Below are 14,050 nucleotides of genomic sequence, written 5' to 3'. Positions count from 1 at the left end.
TATGACCTAACTACTTCTATTAATTCCTCTGTATTACTTAAATATTAGAATGGCAATGTTTTATGTTTCTTAAAACCACTGACACATATTTTACCATAAAAATCTTGACTGCCCATCACCCTGCTGCCTTAATGACCCACTATTTTATCCTGAAATATATAGGATAGCACCCTCACATCACCCAATGGTGGATTTGTCCTTTCCAAGGAAGTTAATCCAAAAGCCTGCAGGTAGGTGTACTGCAGTGGTCAAATTGCCTCAGCTGTGTATCTGGTGTGACTATATTTGTATCCTGTGATTGGCTGGCATCCATTACAGTACTGGTCCCTGCCCTACATTAATTGCTTCCTAGGAAAGGGTTTGGATCCTCATTACCCTGAGCTAGATAATGGTGTTGAAGACAGATGGATGAAACGATGAATGGTTAGCTTACTTACCTGTAAAATGTTTAAGACATTTGAGATTAGTTATTTTTTGTTTTTTTTTCAGTAACTCTAAAGCCTAGACAGGATCCATAATTATTCATATTATGTGTCATTGTCAATATTACATTTAATTTATAAAACATGAATATTTATGACAGTATTGGAATACTACAACTAATCATATCAAACGCTGTAGTAACCAAACCAATGGAATTGGTTATGTCGAGGCAGTCAGAGTGTGGAATACTAAAAGCAGAAAACTTATTTTTGACTACCTACCATGTAGAAATCAACAGGTGGTGGAGTGGTACTAAGCTTAGGTTTCTCTCTTCTTTGCTAACCAAAGTAGATATGCGATTGTTGACAGATTTATCAGACTTCAAACTTAAGAAAACAGTTGTACAGAAATAAGCAAGTAAGTATATGTGTGATTCCCACAGGGTAAACACACCCAGCAAGAACTGTTGGTTTTACTGTCATCTGCATTGAGGCGAATGGTTCTGATGTAGTCATCATTCTTGTTTCTGAAGGATGCGTTACAAATACAGCAAGGAGATTGCTGTTAAGTACTGCAAATATGTACATGTGATGTCTGCATGCAATGGTGTTTTAAAGCAAAATATAAGGTGTATGTATGTGACAGTAGGTGTTATTAAAGTCAGGGCTTAAACATGTGATAGTGTTTTTAGAGTAAAACATAAGGTATGTACATGTGAAAATATTTCTTATTAAAGTCAAAACTATAAGACATAAATGTCTGCTTTATATTAAGAATTCACAAAGTCTTGTTTTAAATTTGAATATTATACATATATATATTTATGTGGGTCTACCTGATAAGACTGAAATACCACAATATCAAATCCCACAAGACCGAGATGAAATTTGCCAGAACCTCACATGAACGAACACCCAGAACACAGGCAAAAACTCTGGGTAAGTAACCACTTGTCCTTCATGGTGAACGTTGCACTTTCCCCACTGTAGTGCAATCTCAGAGTTGGTATATTTTGTTAGGGGGGAACAGGGGGCAACGCCCCCACATGGGTGTGTTTAATTTGCTTTGGTTTACAGTTTTTTGTTGTTTTTTTGTTACAGGCATGTGCTTACTTACCTGGAATTTGTTTGTCGGTGTTCTGAGTGTTCATTCTCAGCAATTTCATCTTGGTCTTATGGGATTTGAAATTTTGGCTTTTCAGTCTTATCAGGTAGACCCATTTATGCATATATATATATATATATATATATATATATATATATATATATATATATATATATATATATATATATATATATATATACACATGTATATACCATTGCATCTCATTTTATTTCTTAAATGCTGAGATAATTTAATATACTATTATTGCATTTTTATTAACTTGAAGCATGAGATAAGCATATGTATTCTTAGGTTTCCTCATAAAGAAATGTGAATCTATGAAATATCTATTGCCTTATGTTATGTTAATAGTGTTACATGATTTGTGTACCATATAATTTTTGTTTTTGCCTAATGGTCCAGGTTGTACTGAAAAAGGTCCTTGGACCAGTTTATTTGCCTGGTTAACAAATGATAGATATATAAAGAGATAGATAGATAGATAGATAGATAGATAGATAGATAGATAGATAGATAGAGAAATAAGTAACATCACACAGAGGAGCACAGTCTTGAGACTAAAAGGAACTAAACATATTTTGAAACAATTAAGCATAAAGTGTTTTAGCGATGACATTGCATACCATTTCATAGAATATTATGAAAGTAATCCACAGACTATTAGTGATTATGGAAGATGAGATTTCTTCTCACAACTAATATATTGAAAGATAAAACATTAAACTAAGCATCTTATCTAAATGTCTGCATTTGTTTTTCTGGCTTTTTCCCCAGTTAGGAGTTGCCACAATGGATCACCTGTGTGCTCATGATTGGCAGTGGAGTTTTACACTGTTGAGTTTCCACCTGGCACCCAACCTTCCACGGAAGGCACACACGCACGCACCCACGCCTAGGGCCCATTTAGAGTGTCCAATCCACCTACAGCATGTCTTTGGGATGTGGGAGGAAACTGGAGCACCTGGAGGAAACCCACCTGACCACAGGGAGGACATGCAGACTTCACACAGAAGTCACCCCAGCTGAGGATTAAACTGGAGAACCTCTTGCTGTGAGGTGACAGTGCTAACTGCTGCACCACCGTGGCTGCCCAAATGTCTGTATTTATTAAAATGTATAATTTATAATCTACATTAAACAGATGGTAAAAGTACTGAGAATGCATTCACTACAGCAAAAGCTTACAATATTGAAAAACAACACATTGACAAAGGTAGAAACATAGAAAAACAAAAGTGCTCAACCAGTGTCTTTTCATGAGGCCAAGTCCCACTTTGCCCCCACCCCCCATTGTTATTATATATAATAACTCAAGTTTTCACTACAGTGGAGAAGGGGAAAAAAGTCCCCGCTGAACTGTAATTAGCTTTTCAGTGCTGCTAAAAAAGCTGGTAGCACATAGCCTTAATGTTCTGTATCCACCTTCTGTGCTCAGTCTTTTGTTTTTCGTTATTCTAAGCTGTTGATGTACTGAATGTATTCCAAAGTGTTGATGGAATATTTAAAGAAGTGGATTAAAACCTAGAGTAAAGAAATATTTTGTTCGTTTTCAAATACTGTCGCCAAGGTAAAGGAATGTAGATCACTGGTGAGAAAAACACAGGCACCACCACTAAAACAACATCAAAAGCATGGAAATAGTGAACAAGAAAATGAAACTCACTATATATGGACGATTGCACAGAAATATATCACTGGCACAGAATTCACAGCTCATTTAATCAATTGCAATGTGTCAAACAGACACTGACACTACAAATAAATCAAAACTGCAGCTGTCAAAAATAAATAAACAAAAATACAACACTGACTTTTCTATATACAGCATATATGCTGTATCAACACAACCAATCTATACAGCGATCCACAACCTCTGTAACAAAAGCACTATTGTAACAAGCTGCAGCAGCAACAACAGTCCAGGACAACAACAACAACAACAATCTGTGATTATTCCACAGCAACTTCTTAGACTACACAATAAGAAAACAAACATAAACAACACAGGCTTTACACAACCCCTCCCAAATGTGAGGGGGACTTTTTTCCACATTCCCTTACTTGTATATACTCACTCAATGGTCATACAATCATGACCAAAGGAAATACACCATAACTGTATTATAGTCAATATAACACAAGTCGCCTATAGTACATTTTGTCATGCTGGCATTTCAGCTGATTGTGACAACATCATAACCCTTCAAAGAAAACACCATTCCACAATACCAACTGTTTCCATATAGAAATTATAGAGATATAGATGGAATATTCAATATAATGACTTTTTGAACAAATACTGATCTGTCCCTCAAAGGAAAGGCTTAATAGAATATGATTGCATCCCAGGCAAATTGCTGGTAGTTAAATATTTTTAAATGTTGTCAGCACAAAAATATTGTAACCAACAGTCCAACAGTATCAACAGAAGAACCACTGGCCACAGTGACTGAATTCCAAGCGTTTATTGTCAACCAAAACGCAGTGTTTACCAAGAGGTTTAGTGCTTTCATCCAAACACTATTAGGACTTCCTCAGAACAACATAATGCTAAAATCCCAACCATTAAATAACCACACCCTTCCTACTTAATCTTAATTGCACATTAATTAATGACATCACAATAAAACCATAAAATGGCACAATGAAAATACATTACAAAATTATATGCATTAAAATGTAAAACAACCCCTTTAAAACTTGGGTGCCTACCCTAGAATGTATTTCAATTTTAACAAAGCAGAAATACTCACATTGTCATTTATATATCAATATAACCAAAGAAACAATCTAGAGATTCCCCTCTTCTCAAATTATATAGGTAAAATCTGGAATGCACTACCAGAAAACATTACAATGGTTACATCATTAGCCCAGTTTAAAACAATGCTAAAAAGCCACTTATTCAATAAATGGCTGTGTCCTTGCTCTGCACCAGACTAACCTCTCCCTCTGACTATACTACTATTTTGTTTTACTGACAAATCCATCCCGTCTGTATATTCTGTTGACTATGCCTCTCTGCAAACTAACACTTCATAGTACTATAACATTGTAGAGATGATGACATATTAAGACTTGACAATTCAATTTCTTAGTCAACTGTGTTCAGAATTTGTGTAGTTGTCATATTGGTCTGTCTGTTTTCTTAGACAGGTTTAATGATACAGTTGTCTCTCTCTACTTGTTGTTCATCTTCTGGTTCTATCGATTAGGTTAAGAATTACTGTGTATTAGCTAAACTGTGATATTCTTTAACTAGTCTGCATATATAACTGCTTGTCCAAACTGTATCTAGATAGTATTTTAACTTCTGTGCCCTATATGTTCTACGTATATATTGTATTTCTGTATGTTTCATTATGGAGCTTTTCTCCCTGGGCCTCCGCTGAAAAAGGACATGTGTCCGGTCAGACTTTCCCCATAAATAAATGTAAAATAAGTAAATAAATAAATATTATTAGCAAAATTGACATTTTCCAGTATATGTACATTTCAGCTTAGAATCAGCATTCTTAGGTTTGCTGTTTAGATATTTAAACTATTAACAAATGGGATATTTGTGACAAATATTAATAAAAGCACCTCTTCAAGTTATATTGGGAAGATAATTGTAGATTGAAATGACTGAAGAAGATGAGTCCCATGGCTGTACTAGAGGTTGAGTTGCCAATGGTCACTGTTACAATGCATTGCTCACAACTGCAAGAGCTGCAAATGGATGACTAGTGTGATCATAAGATGTCACTGTGGCATGTTTTTTGTTACAGCACTATCAACAATTTGCTGCATTTTTTTTTTTTGCATTGCCTTTTCTCCATGGTGAGACTGGGGTGTTATTAAATGTAAGAGGAGTTGGGGTAAAGCCCCCCCCCCCACAACATGGAGTGGTGCAGGGGCTTGATCACCTGCAAAACAATCTTTTTTTTGTTTCATCAAAATATAGCCATGACCAGTTATATTCATCTGACTGCAGCTTGTTGGGTTGTTACCTGGTAAACTATAGTAGAACCCAGTTCCACACAGTCATTCGATTAAGAAATTCAAAACAATAACCTGTAACTAAAACAAAAAACAAAGGACAGCACGGAGGCTGGAAACCACTGAAATCCACATTATTACACGCTTTCGTCTCCCAGTACACAAGACTTCATCAGAATAAATAAATGTACTGGCAACCACTTTATATATATACTCATCACACACCCTGATTGGATATCTAATTAACGCTTATAACCATAATGTTATAATTAAAGCAACAACTTTTAAAAACAGCCTTGAACAATTACATCCAAACCTTAACATTCAAACCTCCAATTTAACATAAAATATATATGATTGTATTTTAAGACACGCATGAAAAAATAAAAACCTGTATTTTTTACCATTCTGAACAAGCTGCTGTTGGATGCGAACCTGATGGGTCAGAATGGTGTCCCAAGAAGGAGGGGGAGGAGGGGAAGAGGGAGAGGTTATTATTAACACCATTATTTGAACAAAATGTTACCAACAGTGAAATGAACTGTAGTAGTGTTTGTACTATTGTTTGCACGTGAGTGGTGATTTCAAGATTTACAACTATAGCAACAAAACTATTATGGCATCTTGTGCTAATTTGTTTGAAAATGGATTCACTTTTATCCCTGCTAGGAGGGCCAAAATAGATGAGGTTTTGATTAACCTAAAGTTGTTTTTAAGGAAATTAAATTTAGCATTTTATTTCAATGGTTCTAATGTTCAAAACAATACACAAACCAGATGTAAAAAGCTGAGTTTTTTCAATCCCCCACCCTTATCAGTTACCTTAGTGCTTGAAAAAATATGTGAGGTAGAGATTCGTGAGTTACTTAAAACTAAGAGGGGCCAAGAATTATAAAACTTGGACGAGGATGAAGTAGGCCTTTTACAGCAATTATGCAACAATGAAAATTTACGTATTATGAAACCAGACAAGGGAGGGGGTATTGTGATCATGAACAAGAATGACTATATAAACAAAATTTTTATTGTTTTATTTACAGATACATACAAAGAGTCTAGTGTGATTGAAATGAATATTGCTTTTCATAAAATAGATTTGGTACTGGAAGGCTTATTACTTAACGACCAGATTCTTCTTTCAGATTTACTTCTTAAAGGTTAGGAATTCCAAAATACCTGCCATTTTTGGGATTCCTAAAATACATAAAGATTTAATCGATCCAGCGTTTAGACCTATTGTGGATGCTAGGACTTTAAAAACTTTTTTTATAGCTCAATATATTGACCAACATACCAAGAATTTGATTACTAAACATCCATCCCATTTGAAAGATTCATGGGACTTTTTAGGTAAAGTTACCCAGGAGCTTTATTGTGACAATCTTATTTTTGTAACTATAGATGTGATTGACCTTTTCTTGGTAATCCCGCACAATATTGTTATTCAATGTTTTTTTTAAATATCTAAGTGCTTTTACTAATTTGGACCATAGTAGGATATCTACTCTTACCACTCTTATGGAAGTGGTACTAGAAAACAATTTCATTGTTTTCGAAAAAAACTATTTAGGCAAAAGACAGGAGTTGCCATGGGGGCAGCATGTGCCCCCACTTTTGCAAACATAGTGCTAGCACATTGGAAACATAACTATATGTCTTTAGCAGTGAATTTGCAAAATCATGGCCATTTATTTCATGCACGATTCTTGGATGACATAGTTATTTTCCGGACCAATACTAGAGACAGATTGGATGAGTTTTTCAGATACTTCCACACTACCACCACCTTTTTAAAGTTTACTATGAATGTTTCTGAGGATGGCATTAACTACCTAGACATAAGTTTGTCTAAGGATAGAATTAAAGATATTTTTATTTCAAATATTTACAGAAAATCAACTTATTCTAACACCCTATTACACTACACCAGTTGTCATCCTTACCATCAGAAAAAGTCACTGGTAAAAGGGCAGTGTGTTTGTTTGGCTAGAATGGTTTCTGATGAAACAGAATTCCAGGTAAAATGTAAGATGTTAAAAAACACGTTTCATCAAAGGGGCTACCCAAATCTTTTTCTTTAAAACATTTTTCAAGACATTGTACATAAGAGACTAACTGGTTATTTTACTCAAAAAACACCAAAATAAGGAAGCAATCGTATGGTGAGGTGAAAAAGAAAATCCTTTTAATCCATTTAATACATTTGTCCTGGTACCTCGGCAGTTTGCCTTCAGTGGAACAAATAACCATATGAACACATCCTCGTTTTATATACTCATCAATTAATCTATTAAATAATTATTTCATTATGTCATTAACCCTGCTAATACTTACACTTCAAATACCCTTAAATACAATCAGCAAAACATTTTATATAAAGCAATACATGCTATATTGCATGCTTCCATAAACTACTTAAAACTGAACTGTACGAAAGACAATACAAAATTGTGCTAAACGCATATAAATTCATAAATCTTAGGGTATCATACACTTTATCCTAGAGGAATGAATTTAGAGAGTGGGCTTACAGTATAAAATATAGTAGTGGTGAAATATTTTGAGTCATGTTAATGAAATTTGAATGTATTTATATGTGCTTAAATGCTTCATGCATTTATTTATTCATTGTTATGCACAATTTAATATTTAGTGAAGTTAATGTTATACAATGTGTTAAATAATTTATGAATTTCAAATGAATTAATATGCGTTTAGCACAATTTTGTATTGTCTTTCATACAGTTCAGTTTTAAGTAATTTATAGAAGCATGCAATATAGCATGTATTGCTTTATATAAAATGTTTTGCTGATTGTATTTAAGGGTATTTGAAGTGTAAGTATTAACAGGGTTAATGACATAATGAAATAATCATTTAATAGATTAATTGATGAGTATATAAAAAGAGGATGTGTTCATATGGTTATTTGTTCCACTGAAGGTGAATTGCCGAGGTACCAGGATGGATGTATTAAATGGATTAAAAGGATTTTCTCTTTCATCTCACCATTTGATTGCTTCCTTATTTTGGTGTTTTTAATATTGCTGCGCTGTGCTCTCTTCGTGTTTTGTTATGGTTATTTTACTCCGATATTAGGTATTACAGGTAATATTAGACCCTCTTTTCAGAACACAGAGATTTATGGCATGAATGATAGTTTTGACATTCAGTAAGGATTTTTATGATATCAGAGGTATTGTAGAGAAAAATTGGTGTGTTTTTATGATCAACCCTGACTATATTAAAGTGGTTGGGCAAGTACCAAGGATTGTATAGCAAAAGGACACCTGTATAAAAATGTGGTGGAAAGGGATAGCGTCACTGAGTATGGCGGTAGGATGCTTGCTTAAGTGTGTGTCATGTACACAATGTCAATATATCTTAGAGACAGAATCTGTAATGCTTGTGATGCTTTGCAACTATGGGGTTATTAAACTGAAGAAGAAGAAATATTATTGTAATTCCAAAGGGGTGGTGTATTTAGCAATATGTCAGCAATGCCCAGCATTCTACATAGGAAAAACTATAAGGCATCTCCGTACCAGAATTTATCAGCACAATTACAGTATTAAAAAGAAAAATAGTAACAATGCCTTAGTTAGACATTTGGTATTTATACAATTAGCACTCATTCAAGTTTGTGGTAATTGATCACGTTGATCTTGGTGAGAGGGGAGGCTCTTTGAATGAGTTTTTATAATTAAAAGAGCTACAATGGCAGCTTAGATTAAATGCTATGGCACCCTAGGGCTAAATGATCAATGTTCCATTAACAGTATTTTAAAGCTGAAAGAATGGTAAAAAATGCAGGTTTTTATTTTTTCATACGTGTGTTAAAATACAGTCATATATATTTTATGTTAAATTGGAGATTTGAATGTTTAGGTTTGGATGTAGTTGTTCAAGAGTGTTTTTAAAAGTTGTTGCTTTATTATAACATTTTGGTTATAGGCATTAATTAGATAATCTATCAGGGTATGTGATGAGTATATATAAAGTGGTTGCCAGTGCATTTATTTATTCTGATGAAATCTTGTGTACTGGGAGATGAAAGCACTTAATAAAGTGGATTTCGATGGTTTCCAGCTTTCATGCCGTACTTTGTTTTTCTGTTTTAGTTCTTGATTTGCCTTTGTGGTTTTTCACCAAAACAATAACCTGTGTAATTTACCTGATAAATACCAGTATGACTACACCTATAACATAAGCTTAATACATTAATTTACAGATCAGTATGAGACAAAAGAAATCAAAACATTATCAGCAAGTATTACTGTAGATTAGGAGGGTAGAGCCCTGCTAAGGCTGCTTAAGGCAGCATATAATCAGTCATCATAAATAAGAATTATGCTATGAAAGAACCACAGAAAATCAGACAGCACACTTTTATTTTAGACATTTATTAATTAGGTAAGGCCACTGAACATAAGTGTACTTTCTCACAAGCATTGCTTGGTTAAATGACACAGAGTCATGGAAGGAATCAAACCCTGTACCTTTGGCTACAGGGAGCAGCTTTTTAAAAGTTCAAAGCTTTAACCCTCCACACTAAGTGCCAGACAAAGTAGATATGAAAACATCACAGAAAAGATCTGTTTGAAGATGTATGACTTGTACAGAAAATGTATATATAATGTTATGATAGAAAAGCATGCATTTTAAACAAATTTACTTTTATTTAGAAGGAAATTTTTCATTATTTTTGAGGTATGCAAGAAATGTGAATGCATTTTTTTATTTTACTCACTTCCCCACTTCCTGAACAATAAGAAAGTACAACATCAATTTTTATTCCATATTAACAACTTGCACAGACATAATTATGTTTATGTATATTGTTGAAATTTATTTTAGAAGGATTGTGTTGCAGCCAGTCAGATCTTTATATTTGTGATTATTTCTGACAAAATATTTGTACACAGTACTACAATTTACATCCAACAGGTATACATTGCCACATATTTTCTTTGACAGAACATTAAGCTTCCTTCACACAACTGTTTTGTTTTACAGCACCTCTGCTACTGAAGATCCCTCGTATGAGCTCAGTCGTGCTAAAGAATTAAACAAGATTTATGGACCAAAAGGGAGCTCTGATGCATTTGATTTACTGATAGACATGCACAACACCACCTCAAATATAGGAAACTGTTTCATTCCAATGGCAACACAAGATCATCTAACAATGCAGATGCTGAACTATGTCCAGGTATTGGCAGCCGACACACTGAATAAATATTTTTATTTATTTATTTACCAGAAAAGTCCAACTTAGAATGAAGTTAATTTTCAGCAGAGGCCTGGGAAGAAACACTCCAGATGCATGTCTTTGTGATATGGGAGGAAACTGGAGCACCCAGAGAAAATCCACACAAATGCAGGGAGGACATACAGACTCCACACAGAAGGCACCCAGGCCGAGAATCAAACTGGAAAACCTCTTGCTGTGAGGCGACAATGCTACCACTGCACCATCCATGTGCATATATATATGTCCAATGTGCCATTCAGTCAGAGAGTACCATTAAATAAAAATGTTGTATTAGATCTGTTTAAATGCAACTAAAAGTAACCAAGGAGTAATGGAGGAGCATCTAGGGGCAATTCATAATGTGTTTTTTATATTCTGGGAATCCCTCCCTATTAATCTTAAAGACCAAAAGACCTCATGTCTTATCCATCATTTTATGCGCAGTTTAAAGATCATCTCAAGTCTGAGATAATTTGCAAATGCTTTCCCTCTGGACAGATCACCTAATCCCTTCACACTCCCCTCCACCAGTAAGGCACTTTGGCTTTTTCAAATTATTTCCCTACATTAATATGTGACATCCCTTCTGTATTGTTTATATTGTGCAGAGATAATTTCTGTGTGTCTTAATTTTACTGCATTTTAAGCTTTGTGCTCTGTCCCTTCACTATTTGCTTCACTTCCTTTTCTTCCCTCCTTACTCTAACCATCATTTACTATTGTCCTCTGTACTGTGTATTTTATTATTATTACTAATTGTTTCATTGCTATCTGCACACATTTTGTTTGTATTCATAGTACTTCTTGTTAACTTACTTGTCTGATGTCATTTATGTTTGTCTGGGCTGAGACTAAAATACATCCATTTGGATCTGTGCTCTACCCTGGTTACCAAATTAAATAAATAAATTAATTAACAAACTAGTATGATGCAGGGTTGCCCTTGGGGCAATTCATAATGTACTGCAAATAGCTAGCTTGATGCAAGCAGTCTTACTCAGCTGCTTGACCCCGTTTTAGGAAAAGGGCAGCTTGTGTCAGACTGTGAAATGATGAAAGGGTGCCCTATTCCTGAAAGGAAAAAAAAAAAAAGAAAAATTCCTGAATATTTTCAACTTCTATTTGCACATCCAGCAGAGCAGCTTTGGTAGCTGCTAGAACTAGTACTGATTTCAGGTTTTCTGTAGGGAGCAGTGTACCCTAACAGGTCAACAGTACTGGTCGCATGAAAGTGAAGCCCAGCATGTAACTGGGGTTGTAAGTCATGCCGAGCTTCTGACTGTTTCTTTTGCTGGATCCTGGCATATAGGTCCTTTCTGGCGTGCCTCTGTGAATGGCTAATGGTACTGTACATCACAAGTGGGCAGAGCTTAGAAAGAGAAGTGAGTACCCAACCACTAGCTATGCTCACCATTTATGGTATAACTTCTGACTTTAAATCCAAGTACATGTGAATTTCCAAAGGTTTAGTTTCAAAGTGCACAGTATGTAGCCTTAAGGACAAAGCAGATGTTTACTCTGGGCAGAATCAAGTCAATGTGGAGGAACAGTAAATAGAAAAAAAAGTTTAAACGCAAATTTTCTGACTAAAAATGACAACTGTGTCAAATTTCTTTTGACACTGTCACCCAAACACATCATGGCAGTAACATAATCCAAGAGAGATAAGAAAATCAGTTGCCTGACCTTGCTGCCTGTGTGTCGATATCTGTGAATGGTCAAGCAGTCCATGTTGAAAGCAGCTGAGGTGTAGTGAAGCAGTGTTACATGGGACTGAACAAGTAAAGCTGAAGCTGCAGGTTAAAGCACTATCTCTTCCTTTTTCAGCAACAGAGCCTTTTTTCTCCATGTCGAGCATTCATTGCAGACCTGCCTTTGGAGGATGCCTTCTCTTTGGACTGTGTTGGCTTACATGGCTTGTGTAAGTTTTTTATTGATATTATTATTCATACACTGCATGTTGTTTAATTTTACAAAATCTTTACCTTAGATATGCATCATGTTTTATATAATGTCAAGACTAAGTGGAAGATTTTGACTGAAATACAGATGTTTTTATCTTCATGAGTACATCCTCATGTAGAAAAGATCTCTAAGACAACTTCAGCAAATGCATGCCACAATGCAAAAATGTTTTAGTAATTCAGTACAACACAAAATGACCTGTAAAAGAGGAAATGGAATATAAGAGGACAGAAATGGAAAATTATTTAACACTTGAAGACTTAATGACTATGATGCATAGACAGGGATTCATAGTCAGTGGTCCTATGGAGAAGCGTGCTCTTGACTAATTAGGTCAAATTGCTCTGCTCTTCTCTTTAAGGTTCACACTCATATACAGTCCTGCTCATGCAACATCTCATTAAAACTCAATTTACATGACTACGGACTGCTAACTGGAGCAGTTCTGCACTTCTTATAGGTTCATAGGTTCATAGGTAGGTACTAGGCTATTTGCTCAAAGGGATTTATAAGCCTAGCCAGAATGTGTTGGCTTTTGCCGCCCTCTTAAATTAGTTCCCTGTGCCTGTGTCCAGCAGAGCCACTGACGTGATCCCTGGGGTAAACTTCCTGTTTCCCATCCACTCGTCAAGGTTTCTCTTGAAGAGTGTTAGTGAGGAGGTCTGCCTAATGTTGATTTGAATCTTGTTCCAGAGCATGGGAAGTCACTTTGTAGAGTATCCTCCCATCCTCCCAACCTACTCTGCTTTGTTAGGTGATTTGCATAGTACAAATGTGTCTGCTGTCCAAACTAAGCAAGGGTCTTTACAAAGCAACACACTGAGCTGTGTAAGGGGTCTCACTAACATAGACTTTATCCACTGACTATTGCATTTGCATGCAGCTCTGAAAATCTTTCCCTTCAAGAGTAACAACATTTCCAGTACAGAAATGCTTCTAACAAATAAATTCAACAAAACTACCAAAAAACAAAAACTAACAAAAAAGGAACACTGAAAAAGTCATTATAAAATGCAACCAGTATATGTTGTGTAAAAAAGAAGAGAAAATATACACTAATGCAGCATAAACATCTATCCATCCTTCAGTCCAGCCATCCATTTTCTAAACTGTTGTATTGGGATGGTTGTGGTGGTGACAAGCTGTGCATGTAGGTGGATTACACTGTCCCTAACATCAGTCCCTTATCTTATCCTTTAGAATTTCCCAATGTTTCCAGTCATGTTGAGAGATATAATCTGTCCAATATGTCCTTCATCTACTCTGGAGCCTCTTCCCAATGAACTGTGCCTGTTACACTCT

General features: G+C 35.2%; 1 protein-coding gene across 1 annotated transcript in view; it reads left to right on the top strand.

Annotated features, from left to right (window-relative positions):
* Positions 1 to 14,050, top strand: part of LOC122811921 (N-acyl-aromatic-L-amino acid amidohydrolase (carboxylate-forming)-like) — a 185,980-nt gene that overhangs the window by 114,028 nt on the left and 57,902 nt on the right. Inside the window, exons 3-4 of the mRNA XM_044084089.1 lie at positions 10,546 to 10,741; positions 12,611 to 12,704. Coding sequence (XP_043940024.1) covers positions 10,546 to 10,741; positions 12,611 to 12,704 — 290 coding nt within the window. The remainder of the gene's footprint in view (positions 1 to 10,545; positions 10,742 to 12,610; positions 12,705 to 14,050) is intronic.

The sequence above is a fragment of the Protopterus annectens genome, chromosome 9.part0 (genome assembly GCF_019279795.1).
Source record: "Protopterus annectens isolate FY-2018-M chromosome 9.part0, PAN1.0, whole genome shotgun sequence".
Lineage (NCBI taxonomy): Eukaryota > Metazoa > Chordata > Ceratodontiformes > Protopteridae > Protopterus > Protopterus annectens.
This window is presented reverse-complemented; position numbering and strand designations above follow the sequence as displayed.